This window comes from Ambystoma mexicanum, chromosome 5p, assembly GCF_040938575.1.
Source record: "Ambystoma mexicanum isolate Mex_15411 chromosome 5p, UKY_AmexF1_1, whole genome shotgun sequence".
Classification (NCBI taxonomy): domain Eukaryota; kingdom Metazoa; phylum Chordata; class Amphibia; order Caudata; family Ambystomatidae; genus Ambystoma; species Ambystoma mexicanum.
This window is the reverse complement of record NC_090930.1, coordinates 211,261,919-211,282,555: the sequence shown is the minus strand read 5'-3', so window position 1 is coordinate 211,282,555 and position 20,637 is coordinate 211,261,919. Positions and strand designations below refer to the sequence as shown.

At 47.1% G+C, this 20,637-nt stretch overlaps 1 protein-coding gene across 2 annotated transcripts in view; it reads left to right on the top strand.

Moving 5' to 3' along the window:
• The window catches only part of GAB3 (GRB2 associated binding protein 3), a 601,333-nt gene that overhangs the window by 510,305 nt on the left and 70,391 nt on the right, over nt 1-20,637 (top strand). For both annotated transcript variants that reach the window (XM_069612648.1, XM_069612649.1), the window contains exons 6-8: nt 1,894-2,146; nt 2,694-2,775; nt 11,528-11,630. In XM_069612648.1, coding sequence (XP_069468749.1) covers nt 1,894-2,146; nt 2,694-2,775; nt 11,528-11,630 — 438 coding nt within the window. The remainder of the gene's footprint in view (nt 1-1,893; nt 2,147-2,693; nt 2,776-11,527; nt 11,631-20,637) is intronic.

Here is a 20,637-nt window from a genome sequence, read left to right as displayed (position 1 = left end):
TCTGGAGCTCTACGCTCATCAACTTCCAACTCTCTGAGGGTCAGGTGCTTCTTCTGCAGAGAGTTGGGGGCAGATCTATCTCCTCGGCTGGGGCCACCCTCTGGAACAGCCTCCCTGCCTCTCTCAAACTTGAGCAAAAACACGTCCAGTTCCGGAAGCAACTCAAAGCCTTCCTTTTTGCTTCCACTTTCTCTCTTCCTCTCCTCTGCTGATGCACCTGACTGCTCCGCACACTGGTCACCTGGTCACCCTCTGAACTCGTCTCCTGCATGTCCAGTTGCCCTTGCACTGCCTCCGGCCGCCTCGGCACTTAAGGGTCTGTATCTGCAACCCTACAGTCCCTTCTCTCTGCACTTGTGAGCCATCCGCTGGCTGCACTTGTGAGTTAACGGCACTTCCCCCTTCCACTCCCCCATCGCACTTCTCCCCTTCCTTCTTCCTGCACGATCTGAATGACACAAGGCCTAGTAAGATTGTTATTTTGTCCTCTCTTGTTTACCCCTCCTTGTCTTTGTGTGCCTAGAAACACTTGTGTACAGGCGCGTTATAAATGCCACATCATATCATATAACGGCCCGCTCAGCAAGTGAAGCTGTGCTCCCACTACTTTATGAATGAGCAGCCATTACTTGAATATACTATATATACTGTTATCTAAAACACTGCATTTACTTATGTTTTGGATGACCATATATCCAAGATATGGCCCTGGGAGGTGTTAGGTCCCCCTTCGGCGTGCCTTGCTGGACGTGGCCAATGGGGAGCGCCGAAGGTGCACCTGCGCCCAACACGCTGCGGGCAATCGGCCTGTGCCTGAAAGTGCTGCGGCCTGTGCCTGAAAGTGCTGCGCCGAAAGAAGGCGTACCTCCTTTGGGAAGTGTGGACGGGTGCAGGGGATTGGTTTCCACCACCTTTGTGAAGCAGGGAGGGATGCAGGGGAATTGTCTCCACCAGCTTTGGGAAGTGGGAGGGAGTGTAGGAGAAGAGATGCCATAACCTTTGGGAAGCAGGTAGAGTTGTAGGGGAATAGATGGTCATGAAGTATTAATGCTTACTGCTAAACACTAGTTATATTTCTTTTGGGCCCTCTGCTTAATCTCAAAGAATATGAGAAACTGTGTTGGTGTGCTCCAAACTTGACCACATTCCCATTAATGACTCCTTCGCAGTTGGTCTGCAGGGCTCATCCCTATCCTCCTAGATTCCCTGTTCCGCCCACAGGAAGACGGAAAGGGGAGGCTAGCTCGTGTCTCATTGGCAGATGGTATTTACCCGCCCCTGCTGCAACTGAATGTTCACCACTCACTGCGGGGAAGCTCTGCTCTTGATATCTTTGGCAAGTCTGCCCCGGATTGGTTGTCTTTTTTTTACAGGTTTTTATGAACGTTTGGTCGCCAAATTCTATCAAAACATTATTCAAAGCTAGCCCGTGCACTATTTCAAGATAGTTGAAGATAGATATGTCCTGGCTGAACATGTGCACACCACCTGCTTGGTCCATTCACTTTATAAATGATTTCTAGCTGCTGAGTGGCGTGTGCGTTACTGAAGGAACCTGTTCTTTTCTGCTATAAATTGTAGTGCCTGTGATTGGTTTTCCCCGTGTACTTGTTCTTCTTGAGATTTACATAACTCTTAAAACACATCTTTGTTCGCTAAGAGTTCCTCACTGCATACTGATTTCTCGAATTTGCTCTAGTACAGTAGTCTATGGTTTCTTTTCTGTGCCCTTTTCCGGTCCACGTTCTGTAAGGTGTATCCATTAATTTACATGTGTCTGAACTTTAACCATCTTGTGTTTCCTGCTCGTAAGCATCCACAGCCGATAAGGAACTGTGCGAGGGACGGTACAGTGCCACGGAATATCTTATGGTCCCTTCTTTTACCCTTTAGCCTAGGTTTGCGCCCATCTACTCTTGCACAGCGGAACCTTGCGAGGACAGCTACGTGCCCATGAAGCCCAATGCTTCGCCACCTATTTCGGAGTCGGACTGCACCCCCGATGGCTACATCCCTATGAGCCCCGTTTCGCCGCCTTTCGCTTTGCCTGTAGCAAACTATTCCAAGGTCACCAGCCCGCTGCCGGAACTGCCAGCTGACCTCGAACCGCCCCCAGTCAACCGGGACCTGAAGCCTCGAACAAAATGTGAGTACCTTGAAGTCACTTGCATCAAAATAATGTTAAAAAAGTTCAAAGTGTACAGCAGGACACAGCATGCGCTCTAGCCATTGGCAAGTGAAATGTGAAATGCCTTTCTGTCTGCATGTGGAGAACTGGCTTTCTCGAGCAAAGGCCAGACGACTTCTATGCCTGGCTGCTAGTTTCCAACTAGAAATGTAGCTCCCTGGATAGTATTTCTTCCTGCTGCCATGATAGCTACATTGGCATTTTATTTTGGAAGATTCCTGCACCTCTCCTGTCCAGTTGAAAGGGAACACATGCCCCCATTGCCATAATGTTGCCCCTGCCCTTGAAGCTAAATTCATCAGGTGGTCCCCTTGCATGACATTTGCAGTATCTGTGCGGCATCAAGTCTTGTTATTGGGCTAATCGAGTTTGGGATACATGTGCTGTGCTGCCCATGTGCTTGAAGCAAAGTTAGACAAGGGGTCCCTTTGCATCAAGTTCAGTGTATGTGATCGCTGATTCATCTGTTCAGTTCTTAACTGCGGCTTATGCTCTCCTTTTCCAGCACGACCACCCCCTTTGGACTTGAGAAGCCTTACTGCGATTCAAGAACACCCTGCCTTGACAAGGACGTGGACGGTGCCTTAGTAAGAGCAGATTTTTTATTTTGAATGTGATGGCGTTCAAATGGAATGCTTGGCAAAGCCAGAGAAACTTGCATCCATGTTGACCTTTTGAGTTACAGAAAGAAAGCAAATTGTGAATAAACTGTATAGGGTGTTAAGTGAGAGATGCCTTTTCTGGCTAAAGCTATTATCACCAAATAGTTTATAGTCTGAATTGCTCTCATCGATTCTTTTTCTGGGCAAACACGCCCTTTGGCATAGTTTGTTTTTTCCAAAATGACCAGGTGAATTCTTTTTTATTTTAAAATGATAAATGTCTTGTCATACTTTGTCTTTTTGCCATCGGTTCTGAAGCCGTCCCACGTCCTTCGAACCCCTCACATTTCTGGTTCCCTTTACTCTTCGTTGTCGGTCTAACCTATCCTCTTGTGCAGACCTCCTCACCCCATCCCACCTCCTTCACAAATCCATCTGCCTTTATTTCCTTTGACTTTCCTGAACGGGGAATCTCTCCCTGTTTGACAGCATCCTACACCTTCTCTCACACTTTTCTCCTTCCTCTCCACGCCTCCCCCCGCGACCTCCTCGGTCATCTGCATGTCTCACACTGTCTTGCACTCTCCTACTTCTTCTACAATGTTGGCAAGCTTTTTATTTTTTGAATAGTTTTGTATGTTTTTATTATCAGCAGGCGTATTGTGAGGGTGGGGTACGCCAGTGTGCTTTCGGAAAGTGGGCATAATACTATATTATGACCAACGTAGTGACAACCATACAAATTACCAAAGGTCCTAAACAAACCAATCCAGATTCTTGTTAGAGTTGTTGAACTCATGGTGCCCGTAGAAGTTGGTATTCTCCCATTTCTTTGTGGTTATGTGCAGTGACACATGTGTAGTCAAATGGCAAGGACAGGTTGGCCCAAAGGTTCTGCGTGCAATCGCAATGTGACTGGTTTTAGAATCCTTTCTGAAGTGGAGCCTGTGTAATACTAATCCAATGGTTTGGGGATTGCCACAGCACCTGTAGCTGCAGAGGAAGAAGATTTGTAGGTACCGCAGCTTATCTCGAATGATTGTATTTCATGAGCTCACGTTTAGACCGGTCTCTAACATGATTGTCGTTTGAGCCAAGTTATATTTGGAAAAAACACTCCATAAAATTCCTGTAGGGAATTGAGGCGCCAATACTGTCTCTCAAACATGTCTTCACATCTGCTGACATATGTGTGAAATCTACCGTGTCCCCTGCAGCTCTACTGTGCTGCAGAGGACACTCTACCTACTGTACTGTGCGTTACATGATCTGTTGGTCTGAGAGAGAGCGATAATGTGTGAGTTGGAGCATGAGTACGCGCTCTAATTCACTTCACAAGACCGTTCTCCTACGCACCTTGTGGCCACGATGAATGCGTTAGTGGATGCTCCTTTGAGCATAGGGGGGTGAAATAATGCATGTGAATATTGAGTACGTGTTTGAGTGACTGCAAACTACCTATGAGCAGGCACAGGGTGTGCTCAAGTGGCACAATGCATGATTTTGCAATGCAATAATATTTGTTAGGCTTTCCACTTCCATTCTCACCTACCCAGGTCATCCCTCTTCAATGACATTTCTTTTGGATGTGAACTTTTAGTTTCTTCTTTATTAAGATTATATTTGATCTTGCAGTTGGTTTTGTCAGTTTTCTTTGCAGTCACAACAAATCACAAGTTGTAAAGTATGAGGCCATTGGGGTGTGAAGATGGCATAGGTCATTGTCGGGTTTCAAGTGGACTGGTCGAGTCAGTGCTGTGAGGAGCAAGAAATGAGACACTGACACAGGGGGTTCATGATTTTGGTCAAATATTTATTGAAATACAAAAGGGGTTGGGAAATGCCTCTCTGTCCCTACTCTAAGAGGTATTTCCCTACCGAACATAAAACTAAGGGTCTAATGTCAAGATGTCCAAAGCAAACTGTCCTGTGTACAAAGTACAATTCTGGCCACATTCTAACAAAATTAACTCTAAGGGGAAAAGGATAATGTCCTTGGCCTTGAAAGTGCACCAATGTTCAAGTTCAAAACGAAAGGTGTAACTCCAACATAAAAGTTCCCAATGAATAAAACTCACATTTCTAGGGGATTCGTCCCTTACCCTATGATTCTTCTTCACTGTGCTTTACACTTTCGTAGACATCAGTTTCCTTGAGTTTGTCTTGTTCAACAAAACAACTGGCATGCAAAACAACTCGACTGTAGGTTTTAATCTTGAGAGGATACCGGATGTACTCTCCTGCCAGGTTTCTTCTCCTCTTAATATGATTTCAACAGTCTTTGGCTATTCCTGATGTATCCTTATCAAGACTGCCTCGTATAATGTACTTTACACACTGTTCAACTTGACATTGCCTGGTATACTCTCCTGCCAGGGTTTTTTCATATAAACACATTTGTAACTTGCATCTGCCTGGTATAGTCTCATGCCAGGACTTTCTCATAGGCACACTGCACACTCTTGCTTGCAGACTTGTGGTTTTGAATGGCTCTCTTTCTCACCTCTCCCGGCTTTGCTCCCCTTGTGTATGGGTCCCAGACTTGGAACTGTTAAGGTTTTGGGAAGGTTCACAAGGTGAGGTGTTTTCTTCTCGCTCCTTAACCTCTCTGTGGCTTTCCTTCCCTTTGGTGTGGGTACTAGACTTGCTACTTATATGGTTCTGCAAATGTTCACGAGATGAGGAGGTTTGTTCTCCTCCACTAACCTCTCCAGGCTTTACCTCCCAAAAATGATTCTCTTTAAGAGATATTGATTCTCTTGTTCTTTATCATGTTTCATTCCCTTCTATTTTCCTTTGGTAGGCTTGCCGAAGTGCCCCAGTGTCCACGCTTCCCCTTGGTGTACTCACTGGCTCTCTGTGGCATGCTTCGGTTCTCTTGGGTAAGCATACAAGGGCTGTTTGGTGTCCCGTTCCTTCTCCCCAGTTCGCCAACCATTGCTTTGTGGCTTCTGCTTCCCTCTCGGTTCCCTCTTGACTGCGAGGTGCTTCACTGTGCTTTAGAGGCTTGTGGGCTGCTTTCTGGTACACGGGTATGCCAGGAAGACTTCTCTTCTTACTCTCATGGCACTCTTGCAGCAGACCGGCTCCTGCAGTCTTCTCCCCTTAGCATTCTCTGGTTCGCTCCACGGTGTTCACAGTGATTCAGCGATTCCACAGTCCGCACCGAGAGGACAAGGTTCTCCCAGCCAGTGTCTTCCTCTGCTGTCAGCTGGAGAACTCTCACAGTGAGGGAACTTCAGCTTCCCTCTACACACTACTGGTGACCAGGGGTTCACACCATTTTTGGGGGGCACAGTGGTTCCCTGGGTTCCCACAGCACCCCCCTATTCTCCACAAGGTGTTGGGGTGCAAGGGTTCCCCCTTCTCTCCTCTGGAACAGCAATCCAGGGCCGCTTATTCTGCAACAAACGAATCCTGCAGCCAGGTCCACCAGGGAGGACCGCTCTCACACTTCCTGAGTATTTCCTTGCTTTTAGATGGGCTCTGGCCAATAGGATTAGGGGAAAGACTAGGCTGCTGTATGAAGTTCTTACATGTAATCCTTATTCCTCCATGCTTCTCCCTCGTCACAGTACTGATCGTATAACTCTCGAGAGACATTGGGGATCTTTCATGTCACAGTACTGGGAAAGTGTATTCAGCATACTCCTATTCTTCCTCGTCTCAGTACTTTTTAAGATAATGGCAGGATAAGTACAACCCATAGGGAAGGGATTGTATACGAACCAAATCTGGAACATGTAGAAAGCAATCAGATACTAGATGAGTAAAAGTTTAAGGTGAATATTGTGAAATACGTTCACCCTTGGATAATCTTAAGGTTGATAATGTTGTATAATATTTCCTAATGACTTTCTAGCAGCACTAACCAAACATAAACTGATATTCACAGGCAGTTCAATACATTCAAATAGATCATATGATTGTCGAGTGAAGCTGCTATTGAATAACCAGACCAAACCCTTATGAACTGCCTCACACAACTAAACAAATAGTTGAGCACCAACAGATTTACACTCAACCCGGACAAAACAGAAATCATGATCGCGCCCTACAAACCATTGAATCAACATCGCATTAACCTTGCAAAGAAGTTACAAATCATACATATTAATGGACAATGACTTAACACTCTATCCACAAGTCAATGCAGTAGTAAAGAAGGGTTTCTTTCACCAACACACAATCAAATGGATACTACCTTTCCACGCAGAACACGATTTATCATCTCCCGTGTCTTGTCAAGAATAGACTGCGCCAACAGCATCTTGGAATGCAGGATTACCTCGCCAAAAACTACAAAAAACAGAGAATGAAGCGGCAAAAATACTCTTCAAACTCACTAAGAGAGAACATGTCACACCAGCACTGAGAACCCTACGCTGGCTACCAGTCAAGAAAATAATTTACTTCAAAACCCTTTGCATAACCGACAGAGCAATCCACAGCCAAGGAGCGGCATTCATACGGGAAAAAATGTCCCTCATTAAACTGAAACGAAACCCCATATCCAGCAATGACATTGGCTTCGACCAAAGAAATGAGCAAAATTTTTGTGGATCAATATTCTTTTGCATCTTCAGTTCGGCAATGTCATTCCTCACTTTCTGTTTACGCAGTTTTGCTGCCAGGGATTGGTTGGCCTTATTTCCCCGAATATAAAATAATTGTTTAGTCCGAAGGATCATTTGAGCCAAATGATCAGCCAAATGGGTTTCCAGATGGCTGCGTGCTTTTGTCAGTGCCCTCACAGCCTTAATAGTTCCCTTCTGTTCATGTTACTTTTTTCTGCTGATTGAACCAGTCCTTCCAGTTCAATCCTCTGAACCTCTTGCACTCTTATATTACTCTCATAAGCACTGCCGTTGTCCCAATAAATTCTCCCCTGATTACTGCATTAATCCCTGCATTAATCCCATCACATATCTGTCGCCAATCCATGCCCTCCACCTCGTTCTCCCGGAATTAATTCTGTAGCACTTCTCCCATATGTGTTTTAATTGCTACATCACTCAGTACAGGTGCCAAAACTTTCTAACTTGTACCTGTGTGGTACACACTAACATATTCACTGACAATACAGCTAGAACCAAAGTAGAGGAGATCAAGACCATTTCTGTTCTAGAGTATCCCTTGTGAATCACTGTTAAATATGTGCATTCTCTTTCCTCCTGGCCGCCCTCCCAACTTTCCCAGCAAATTAGTCCAGTACTGATCTTGGTGTTCATTTGGGGCATGAGATGCTACTAATGTAAAGAGTTGTCCCTCCAACAGGACCGTAACGATTAAACCTCTGCCTTCCTGGTCTCTATAAATGTACCGTCTACACAAATTGGTCCCCTTGCCAAGTGTGATTGCCACCCCTCTCCTCTCTCCCCTTAGTCGAAGCAAAATACTACAGGCCTCATCACGAGTTGGGCGGTAACGCCGGCGCTAATAGCACTGGCGTTAATAGCCCTACCGCCAAACCCACCGGCGCTATTGGCGCTGGATCACGGGTTTGGAGGAACGGGTATTGCCCATTCCACATTGGACCCATTCGGGAATTCCCCATTCCTCATTGGGCTCAATGGGGAATTTTTGCGCTCTTACTGCCGGCGGATTTCCCTCCCGCGGTAAACGCGCAGAAAATCAAGCTCAGAGATGGGGGCAAATCAGCTGAAGCCATGATTTGGCGGACCCTTAAATGCGGCGGTAACAGCGTTACCGCCGCATTTAATGGCTATCGCCAAACTCGTGATGAGGCCCTATGTCTGAAACTATCGGTCTCAGTCTTCCTTCATCCTGTTCCATTCGGTGTGTTTCCTGAATAAACGCTATAGAGGCCTGCATTTAATTTATACTGCATAGGATTGAATGTCTTCTTTGGGGCAAGTTAAGACCCCATACATTCAGGGTCACAAATCCAAAGCCAGTTTTAGGATTCAGGCATATTGCAGTGCTCCCCCACTCCGCCCCATGGGCAGGATGAAATTCATTTCCACCATCTTTGGCTTTCACATTTCGACTCAAAACCAAACCATAATTCATCCAAACTTTCAACAAGGTTCTAACTGTCCCATCCATGTATAGAAGTAACCTCCCAGTAATCTCGGTAAATTCCTGGCCCCCAGGCACCCACACCTCCGAATGTAACACTCCACATCGAATTATTTATACTTATCAACCATATTCCCACCCAAAGACCATCCCCTTATTGCTTCTTATCTGCAACACATCCAGTCGTCGGCTGTAGACCCCTATTATCTGATCTCAAATGGTCTGACCCCTTTTCTAATAATCCTAAACACAGCCTCCACCCAATAAACTTCTTCCACTCTCTGTTCAAGTTGCACCATGGCTTTGCTCACTCCTCCCTACCCCACCAAGTCCCAGGTGATCTCTTCTTCCACGGCCGCTCTCCAGTAGTCTTACCGCTGTGTGTCTTCTCTACTTGTAGAACCATCATTTCCTGGGATGGGGACCTCTCTGAGCCAAGTCGTCACCAGGTGCAGGCTCTTTCTCTTTTGAAGAGTCGCTTGTGCAGGATCTTGGAATACCAAAATAGCAGATTTTTTCCTTGAGTTGGAAGTAGTGAACTCACGTCAGGACGTTGGGGAATCGAATTGTTCTTTTGCTGCAATTTAGAGAAAACTCTGTTCAAACCAGAACTTCTCGGGGTCTCCAGACCCTTCCAAGATGTGGCAGAATAAGGCAGGTCACAGTTGTATGTGACCACTCCTCTAACTCTTTGTCAGTGATTTGTTTAGGGACTCCACATATCCGGAGGTTGGTACGCCTCATCCTATGTTCTACGTCTTCCTGCTTGTTGAGTGCAAATTCCATCTGTTGCTCAAGATCCTTCACTCTTTGCGCCAGCTCTGCCTGTTACTTTCTGCCGACCGTGCACATGTTTATGCCGGTCTGCTATAGAGTTAGCCAGGTTGGATGCATTATCTTTTATCTCTGTTAACATAAGCTGCAAATCCGTTTTCGTAGCTGGAGGGTCCTCCATGTTCGCTTGTACTTGCAGGGAGTGGATCAGCACCATTTCCATTTGTTGGTTCCTCTAGTACTTTCCTGCACCTGCAAAATACTTTTACGGTCTCCCGTTTGCACTCCCTTCTGTTTGGCAGGCGCTTTGGCTATTGTGGTATAGATGTAATCCCGCCTGTCCATCCAAGCTGTCCTGGACTACTCCCAGGCTTCCTAACCAAAGGTGGGCAGTAGCAAACTCACCTCGGACAACCTGCCCGGCAGTTAAGAGTTTGTCACGGTAACCACAAAGAAACTCTCCAAATGCCTTCCTCTCCTCTTCGTTGTTCCCTGCGAAGGGCGCTTATCTTGCTGCATGCTTTCCAGCAAGTCATTATTGCCACTCGGAGAGACGTGTACTCGCACACTACTCAAACTAGACCCACGCTTTATCTGCGGCAGGATCGCCTCCACAACAACGCTCCTCAATGCAGTCTACTCCGCCACCTATGTCAGGCACTGATCTCTCCCACAGCTGGCAGTGCAATCATCCAGCCTTAATTATGCATGGGGTCTGGGATGGGCAGTTATAGGTCCCGTTCCATCGCTTACCCACCTCTTTCTTCATTCGTCTCCCTTCTAGACCGCTGTACCGGGTGCTCCGTCTCCTGGGTGCCATCTTGGATCGCCTCTCCGTTGGGGACTGATCACTCACCTTGGGCATATCTGGGCTTCCCGCCTGCCCTGACTCACTCAGGGGGTCTCCAGAGCGGTGTCGGGGGATTTGTTGGGGGGTAACCATCAGTCAGCCCCGAATCCGACAGCTTTGAAGGATCCTGTAGGCCACAGATTCACAGAGCTTGCAGAGGAAGCGTCCACATAGCTTCCCCAGTTGACCACACACATCCAAGTCCCCTATTTATTATCTGTTCTGCTTGTTCTCTGAAAAACAAGCAAAACCGTTAAACGGCGTGCGTGCCCCCACCATTTTTTTTGATTCTACCCATTAACCTTTTTTACATTTGTTTTGCTTCTACCCGAAAAATCGAGCAAACTTGAAGCCATCTTCTCTTGAAGATACTGAGGTCTCAGCGTGCCCGGCCTGGAGGCCGCTCCTTTTCAGTAATGGCTCCTACACTATGGAATTGACTGCCGTTATCGCTGACAGTCATTGAGGAGTATCTTCCCTTCCGTATGGCACTTAAAACTCATCTGTTTTAATTAGTGTGCGAATTTGAAGAGTGCTTTTTCTTAGCTGTGTACTGTCAATGTTAGCACCTAGACGCCTGCGGGCCTTAGTTTGTGCTTTATACATTTAAAAAAAAATAAACAAATGCAATGATGAAAATATGCAACTATACAAATGCACTGATGTAAAGACCTGTCAGTAACTGCACTATGCATACGTCTGATTCAGCGCGTGCCTGGGTGTCATTCCACACGGTCATACTGTTCTAGGCGAAGGAGATGCAGAATGGCCCTGGAGAATGTGTAAGTGGAGAAGGCTTCTTCTCCATTCTTGGGGAACCCGCACTCTCCACGCTCGTGCATCGCGTATTTCAATTAGGCTCCATGACCTTTGCAAGTGTCGGGTAAATGGCAGCTCCGTAGTGATGTTGCATTTCCCTGCTGAGGTGGCGTGTTTTATGTCTGCAGGAGGGGCCCCGCTGGAGGTCCCATGAGCGCGTGTTTGTCTGCAGCTTGTGCACGGTCAGCTCTGGCTCCAGTTCAGCGCATCTGTAGCAGGCATCCTTGACCCTTTTTTTTCTTTCCTTTCTAGCAATCGAACAAGCTTTATCTCGCCAGAAAAAGACTGCATTGGCTCAGCAAGAATGTTTGCCAGCTCGTGCCCAGCGGAAGAGGACGAAAGCTGCATTGAAATGGTGAGATTTGGTTTCACAGAATCAACATTAAGCAGCAGGGGTTCAGAGCTGCATTTTAGGGTGTGGATGTTTATGGTGGAATTTCGTGTTTCACTTAACCCTATATTTGCTTTGATAACCAGAATGACATATTTCTATGGTGCACAGGTTTTGCGGTGCCTTGGCCACCAACACATGCTAAGTTTCCCCCGGCCTTTGCCTTCCCACTGTGCACATGGTTGCCATGCCCTGGACACCTCAACGAGAACCCCACTGTGGGCGTGGCAGGGTTTCCATGCCCTGGACACCTCAAAGAGAACCCCACTGGGGGCGTGGCAGGGTTGCCATGCCCCCACTGTGGGCGTGGCAGGGTTGCCATGCCCCCACAGGGGTTGCCATGCCCTGGACACCTCAAAGAGAACAGCACTGTGGGCGTGGCAGTTGCCATGCCCTGGACACCTCCAAGAGAACCCCAGTGTGGGCTTGGCAGGGTTGCCATGACCCCACTTCGTGAAAAGGAGGCATATTCGAACCCCCCCCCCCCCCGCGCTTTGTCAAATCGTAACCCCCAGGGGCTATTGCCTCCTTTCCAATTTGTCCCCGCACAGTATCCGCGGACCATGCTTTCAGGTGAAGGCCAAGCAGCCATTCTGTAACCGGCCCATTCCCACTCTTGCAAGAACTAATAATATTCGGCGTTACTGCTGTCTGTCTGAAACGGCCCTTAGCAGCGTGCTGCTTGAGAGCTCCAAATATCTGTTTTGCTACGATTGTGAATTGGACCAGATGTTGGCTGTTTGCGTGGATTTTTTTATAAAGCTGTTCCACAGTTTTGGCTGTAGATGAGAGCAAACATTAGTTTTCCAGGGAAATGCCACTTTTGGGAATGCCCCCCCCCCCCCGGTTATGTCCCAAGAACACAACAGAATTTCCAAACACTCTAAATCAAGGATGCATGCGTTGTTGTTGGAAAGTGGCCGTGCAGTTTTGTCGAAAGGCACCAGTGTTATTAGCATCTGAATTTTTTCCTCCTGTGGGGAGTGCAACTTAAACATACCCGTCGACGACTCCGTAATTAATAGAAACATCTGCGCAATATATTAGCACCCCGCTCTCTTTGTACCTCGGGTGTCAGCCGCGCCTTATTGCCACGGGCCTAGGGGGCAGACACGTGCTGGGAATGACGGTGTGTGCTCTTGTGCAGAGGAGACTTGCCCAGCATTCAAGCCCCGCGCTGCCCTTGTGGGTAAGAGTAGACTTTACGAGCTGATATGCGAAGGGCGATCCTCTTTGGCTCTGGTAGGCCCTTGGGGCGAGGGATCAGACTGATATCAAGTGTTTAATGAGAGCGATTATCATATCATATGTATTGTGTATTCCATTGACACCTGTATCACAAACAATCCTAAGCCTGCAACACCGGTGGTAAAGTGTGCTCCTTAACGATTGTACAGGGCGAGCAGCCGATTAGAGGCTCGTACTTACTCCTTCCAGGCACCCCACCCACCCGCCCCCTCCGCCCCCCCTCTCTAACCCTTGATGCGAGCATGGTATCATAAAATATAACCTTTGGTCATATAGAAGCCTACACTATATGTATACATGTGTTTATTGGAATCCTTTTGTGAATAAGAACATTGCATCGCTAAACCTCTGCAATAACCTGTTACAGCAGCCTTGTGACCTCACACTGCTGCCGGAGCCACACACAGAGCATCATTGAAGCGGCCACTAATGGCTTTACTTACATTCGCGCTCAGCTTTTCAGTACAGTATGTGACCATTTACAGCCATTCGTTGATAAGGAGACTTTTATGGTTGTATTTAGTGCACTCCTGTTTAGTGCGTGTGTGTGGTGTGAGTTATTAATTATCTGCAGTTTACCATTTACTTTAAACCACAAAAAGCGCTTTAAAATACATTTCAATATATCTGCAGACCGCGTTTGTTAGCAGCATATTACAAAGAATGTGTTGTTATATTTTTCCCAACCGTGACAGATTCGACATTTAGCCTAACATAAGAACCATTAGCAGATGGCTTGCATCAGTTTGAGTGCCAGGCATTGAACGAGAGGACGGCGTGACCATGCATTATACTTATTTATTTATTTATTTATTTATTTCTTCTAAGGCGCTGCGTGCCCGTAGGCCTCAAAGCGCTCCTTACTTATAAGGAGTCAAATACCCCCCACATGTGTAAAAAGGATATTGCAAGGCATCCCCGGGACCTGTGCCCTTCCGAAGAAACTCTGCATTCAGACTCATTCCTCTGTCATGTACATTAATGGCATTACATGTAAAGTTGTCAATGCAATGTTCTACTGTGAAACACTTTTAAATGGCACACACGTGAAATATCCAAATGCATGAGTAAAAAGCACAGTCTTCAAGGTTAGTAGCTGCTTAATTTACATAGACTAGCACAAGTGCTCCTAAAGGAACCGCTGTGAAAATCATCCCCACATATGTACGGGAAAGGAAGCTAATGCATTTATGCAAGGTGCGAAGTGCCCCAACAGCAGTGCATCATGGGTACAGTGCAGGAGTTCATAATGAACTTATAACGAGCAGGCAAACAGACCCGTGACAAGGAGCCAGGCTGTCAGGCTTCAGATCTTCCTTCCACTCCTCCTCACCTGAATCCTCGGAGGTGAACTCCCTAGGAGCAGCTTCCGTCTTCCTACGTTCTTTCTTCTTCTTAGGAGTCTTGTCCTTGGGTGTTCAAACCTTCCGTTCGTGTAAATAAGGTCTGGCCCCTCCGGTGGCCACCTTGGCAGAGAGGGAACCCTGTCCTCAGGGAACCCAGGGGGCCAGCCCTAATTCCATGGAAAAAGCACAAAGGCAGAAAAAACCCTGGTTTCAAGATGGGTTCAATGATCTGGTGTAGGTCTCCAAGCACAATATTTCAAGAGGTGGAAGGTTCAGGTCTTCCAAGCAAAATGTCCAAGGAGAGATGGGAAATGACAGCTTCCCAAACACAATGTTCAAAAGGTTGTTAAATACACAGTCCTGAAAGACTTTAAACTCCAGATAGAAAGAAAGAAGCAAAGTGACTGAAAGGCAGGAAAACAGAGAGGATGGGGTCAGGAAGGGAGAGAAGAACGACGAGTAGAGGAAGCGTAGGACAGTCTATGGAGATAAAGAACAGGAAAAATAAGGTGGAACCAGTAACAAGTAAGTTTGGAGCATGGTCTAGGAAAGATTGGAACTATGCTTACCGACCGAGTGAACGCTCAGGCAAGCGTACGAGCGGCAGGCACTGCAGAGGAGGAAACAGAAATAGCAGGAGGAGCGCAATAGCATAAGCAGGATAAGGTAAGTGGAAGAAGGTAGAAGAAAGGGACGTGGCTAGGCGAAAAAGGTATCGCTAGCCGCAGAGGAATGAAAGGCAGACGCCGGAAAAAATGCTCGTTCTATTTACATCTTCATTGTTCAAAGTGGTCGCCAGAGAAGCGAAACACGGGATAGTAAAAGAGTAGGAAGGGAGACCGAAGAGGGCAGAACAAAAGGGAAGGTAGGAATGGTAAGAGGAATTAATCTCAGGAGGGAACAGGAACGGACGATACACAGGATACGGAGCGCCGAAGCTGGCGAAAAACAGTTACAACGCGCTGGCTTGTGGGCGGAGTCGGAATTTTAAGGAACCCCCCGCCATGTTGAGTGAGGACTAGAATGCGCGCTCAGCAAATTAATGCCTCGAATGATTCCAGATCTTCCACTCGCCGTTTACCCCCTTCTCCTCGGGGAACCCCCGGCTTTACCCGGGTGGTGCCGGTGAAACCTCTTCACTAGTCGAGGTGCATGGATGTGGCTCACTGGTTCCCAGGATCTTTCCTCCGCTGGATAACCCTTCCAATGGACCAGGTAATGTAACCGGCCCTGGCGATGTTTGGAATCGACCAGGTAGGCAACTTCGTACTCTTCAGGAACCTGAGACACTTGAGTACGCCCTCTATAGATAGGACTCTTGAAAGGGTCCTCCTTATGCTCTTTTAGAAGGGAGACATGGAAGACAGGATGCACTCTTTTGAGTTACTCAGGGAGTCTGAGCTTATAAGCCACAGGGTTGATCCATTGCAGAATGGGGAATGGCCCAAGGAAACGTGAGGAGAACTTCCCCGTATGAACCCATCTTGGTAGAAATCTGGTTGATAACCAGACTAATTGCCCTGTTTCCCACCTTGGATTGGTACTTCTGTTCTTTTCTGCCCATCTTTTTTGTGCTTGTTGACTAACCTGGTGTGCTTCCTTGGCGAGTCTGTGCACTTCATGTAGATCTTGCAAAATTCCGTCTAAGGCAGGGATTTTGGTAGAAGGAGAACTGGGCCAGGGCAAATGTTGTGGATGAGACCCAGAAGTACAAAAGAAAGCACTCGCCTGGATAGAAGTATGTAGGGCATTATTATAGGCAAACTCAGCTTGCGGAAGGAATCAATACCATTCTTCTTGCTGTGGAGTGCAGAAGCATCTCTAATATTTCTCCAGGCTGGGGTTTAATCTTTCAGTCTGTCCATTACTCTGCGGGTGATAACCCGAAGAAAGAGCCTTGTGAATACCTAGAACCTGGCAGAGAGAAGCCCAGAATTTAGACGTAAATTGGGGTGTCAGAGACTATTGTCCAGGGCAACCCATGCAGGCGGACTATGTCCTGGAGAAAAATCGAAGCAGTCTCTGAGGCTGAAGGAATCTGCTTGAAGGCCGAAAAGTGGGCTAGTTTACTGAAAGTCAATTGTCACCATGGTCACAGTCATACCATATGGCGGGGGAAGATCCACTATATAATCTGTAGAGATATGCTCCCAGGGGCGGTCAGGTAAGGAATGTTGCTGATGTTTACCTGTCCGGTGTTTGTTAGAAGCGCAAACTGAACAAGTGGAAACATAGTGGCATACATATCTTCTTAGCTTGGGCCACCAAAAACCCCTCCGAAGTAATTCATATGTCTTTCTGATACCAGGATGTCATGTTAAGGGAGTTTCATGACACCAGGAAAGGATCTGTTTCTGGAGCTTTTTGGTGGGAATGAAGAGAGCCCCCTCATGGCAATACAACCCATCTTCATCTTGGTTGATCGTAGATGGGAGCTCTGTGCAAGTCTGATACTGAGGAATCAAATCTCGAAGGAATGAAACAGTGGATGCCAAAATTTTGAGACCTGGGAAGACTAGACCGTGACCTCTGTAAGAACCTACACCTTCCCCGAGGCTTCTTGACAAGGCATCTGCCTTCTTATTTTCTGTGCCGGGAATGTAAGTTATAACAAAATCAAACTGTAGGAAAAAATAGGCCCACCTAGCATGTCTTGCATTAGTACATTCTATTTGCTGTAAAACCCGAAGGTTACGGTGATCTGTTCTGATAATAAAGTGGTGAGCAGCTCCTTGTAGGAGATGACGCCACTCTAGGCAGGCCAACTTGATTGCCAACAGTTCCTTTTCAAGAACCGAATAATTACGTTCGCTACGGGTAAGGGTCTTAGAGTAGTATGCCACTGGATGTTCATAATCATCTTCTGATTTCTGAAGCAAGACTGCCCCCACCGCGCCTATAGAAGCATCGGTCTCCAATATGTAAGGTCTGGTTTGATCCGGCTGGACCAAGATGGGTGGCGTAGAAAAACATTCCTTAAGTGTGTGGAAAGCCTTCTGGGGCTCCTCTCCAAACACAAACTTAACTCCCTTCTTCAAAAGAGAAGTGAGAGGGAGTACCTTGTTGGAAAAATTGGGAATGAACCTCCGATAAAAGTTGGCCAATCCTAGGAAGCTTTGTAGTTCCTTGATGTTGACGGGATTCCTCCATTCTCTGATCACCTTAACCTTTATTGGATCCATCTCAATACCTTTCATGGACAGAATGAACCCCAAGTAGGACACAGAAGTGGATTCGAACAGGCACTTTTCTGGTTTGACCAGCAATTGATGGGACTGTAGGCGCTGTAAGACCCGTCTGACAAGTAACCTATGCTCAGACAACATCTTGGAGAATATCAAGATATCGTCGAGATACACCACTACTGACAAAAACAACATATCAGCAAATACCTTGTCCATGTATCTCTGGAATATGGCTGGTGCATTTACAAGACCAAACGGCATCACCCGGTATTCAAATAGTCCAAAGGGGGTGCGGAATGCCGTCTTCCATTCGTCCCCTTGCCTTATTCTTAAGAGATAAGCACCCCTTAAGTCAAGCTTGGTAAAGTAGACCGCCCCTTGTACCACCTCCAAAATGTCTTGTATCAGGGGCATGGGATACCTGTCCCGGATGGTTACCTTGTTGAGGCCCCTGTAGTCAATACAAGGGCGTAATTCTGCAGAATCTTTTTTCGAAATGAAGAATAAGGAAGCCCCACAAGCAGATCTGGACTCTTGGATGAGCCCGTTTTGCAGATTGGCGTCAAGGTAGTCTCGCAAGGCCTTCCTTTCAGGGAGTGACAAGGGGTACATGCGCCCAAAAGGAACCCCTGCATCAGGAATCAAGTCGATACCACAATCTTCTGCCCTGTGTGGAGGTAGTTGTTGGGGAATAGTGTCCAGGAATACCTCCGAAAATTCTTGATATTGGAGTGGAACAGAGGCCACTATTAATGGGTTGAGTGCTCTGTCCTTAGATGATTCCTGGACGATGGAGGTAGAAGGCAGGTTCATGCAGTGAGATTTACAGAAGAGCAAATTGAAATTCACTCTGTTAGCAGCCCAGTCGATGTGAGGGTTATGCCTTCTTAACCAAGGTATTTCAATAACCAAAGGGAAATGGGCTGCTCTAATCTGATCGAATACCAGATACTCCTCATGATGACCCAACTTCATCTTCAAGGGAACAATTTCTCTAGTTATGGGTCCGGAGGACAAAGGCCTACCATCCACCCCTTCTACAGTGATCGGAGTAGCCTTGGGCCTTGTGGACACAAGATGTTCTGTTGCCCAGCTGGAGTCCATGAAATTGCCAGCCGCTCAGCAGTCTAGCATGCCGTATACCTCCATAGGACCGGACTCGGCTAACCACAGATTGACTCGGAACACCATCAAACTGTTTTCTTCTGCATTGCTTATTGTTCTTGAGTAGTTGCAAGGGTACTTGGCATTTCCCCCAAAACTTCCCTTGCAGCAGATCGGGTGCTGAAGTTTCCCTTCCGTCAAGGAGGTACTTCTGGACAGTCTCTTAATAAGTGCTTCGAGGAGCCACAGTACATACACAATCCGGAATCTCGTCTCCTCCTTCTTCGTTCTTCTAGAGTAAGGGGACCTCGAGTAGCCCCGATCTGCATAGGTTCATCAGTGGTTGTAGATCTAGTGGGTGGTGAAGGAGAGGGTAGACTGATAGCCTGAGGGGTGCCTCGCAGTCTTCTTCTTTCTTGTTGACGTTCCATCAAGCAAAACTCTATCTGGAGGGACAAACATCACCAAATCCTGGAAAGAAGCTGGTCGAGCCACTCGTTCGAGTTCGTCTTTGATCTCATCATGGAGACCTCGTCTATATATGGTCTGCTGGGCCGAATCCGGCCAGTCTTCCTTGGCTGCTACTCTCTGGAAACGGGAAATATACATTTGGACATCCGTGTTCCCCTGTCTAACATCCAGGATAGCTTCAAGAGAGGAGTAGAACACTTCAAGTCTGTTGAATCTTTCTTTAAACACCTCTACAAAACGGTCGTAGTCAGTCAAGGCTTGGTCATTCCTGGTGACTAACTGGGTAGCCCAAGAAAGAGCGTCACCAGTGAGATTTGCGATGATGAAACCGACCTTGGATCTAGCCGTCTCGTAAGCATGGGGCCGAAAGGCAAAATACATGTTGCAGGCATTGAGAAATTCCTTCAGTCCTCCCGGGTGACCATCATATTTGCCAAAGGAGTCTTGTCCTTGGGTGTTCAAACCTTCCGTTCGTATAAATAAGGTCTGGCCCCTGCGGAGGCCACCTTGGCAGAGAGGGAACCCTGTCCTCGGGGAACCCCAGGGGGCCAGCGCTAATTCCAGGGAAAAAGCACAAAGGCAGAAAAAACTCTGGTTTCAAGATGGGTTCAATGATCTGGTGTAGGTCTCCAAGCACAATATTTCAAGAGGTGGAAGGTTCAGGTCTTCCAAGCAAAATGTCCAAGGAGAGATGGGAAATGACGGCTTCCCAAACACAATGATCAAAAGGTTGTTAAATACACAGTCCTGAAAGACTTTAAACTCCAGATAGAAAGAAAGAAGCAAAGTGACTGAAAGGCAGGAAAACAGAGGATGGGATCAGGAAGGGAGAGAAGAACGAGTAGAGGATCTATGGAGATAAAGAACGGGAAAAAAAGGTGGAACCAGTAACAAGTAAGTTTGGAACGTGGTCTAGGAAAGATTGGAACTATGCTTACCGACCGAGTGAACGCTCGGGAAAGCGTACGAGCGGCAGGCATTGCAGAGGCGGAAACAGAAATAGCAGGAGGAGCGCAATAGCATAAGGAGGATAAGGTACCACAGAGGAATGAAAGGCAGACGCCGGAAAAAATGAACAATGAAGATGTAAATAGAACGAGAAAAGTGGTCGCCAGAGAAGCGAAACACGGGATAGTAAGAGAGAAGGAAGGCAGACCGAAGAGGGTGGAACAAAAGGGAAGGTATGAATGCTAAGAGGTATTAATCTCAGGAGGGAACAGGAACGGACGATACACAGGATATGGAGCGCTGAAGCTGGCGAAAAACAGATACAACGCACCGGCTTGTGGGTGGAGTTGGAATTTAAAGGAACCCACGCCATGTTGAGTGAGGATTAGAATGCACGCTGAGCAAATCAATGACTCCAACAAGTCCAGATCTCCCACCCGCTGTTCCCGACACAGGCTGCCTCGTGCTCCTTCAGCAGACCCTGAGGCCAACGGGTAGATGCGTCAAAAGGTGCACGCGGCTAAACGTGCACACTCCATATCGCCAGACCTCCGTGCTAGGTAAAAGGCGCAGCAGGAGTGAGGCCCATAATGCAAGGCGTAACAGAAATGGGCCAGAATGAAAACACTAATACTTCTAGAGGGTTAAGATGCCCTAGCACAAGTCCCA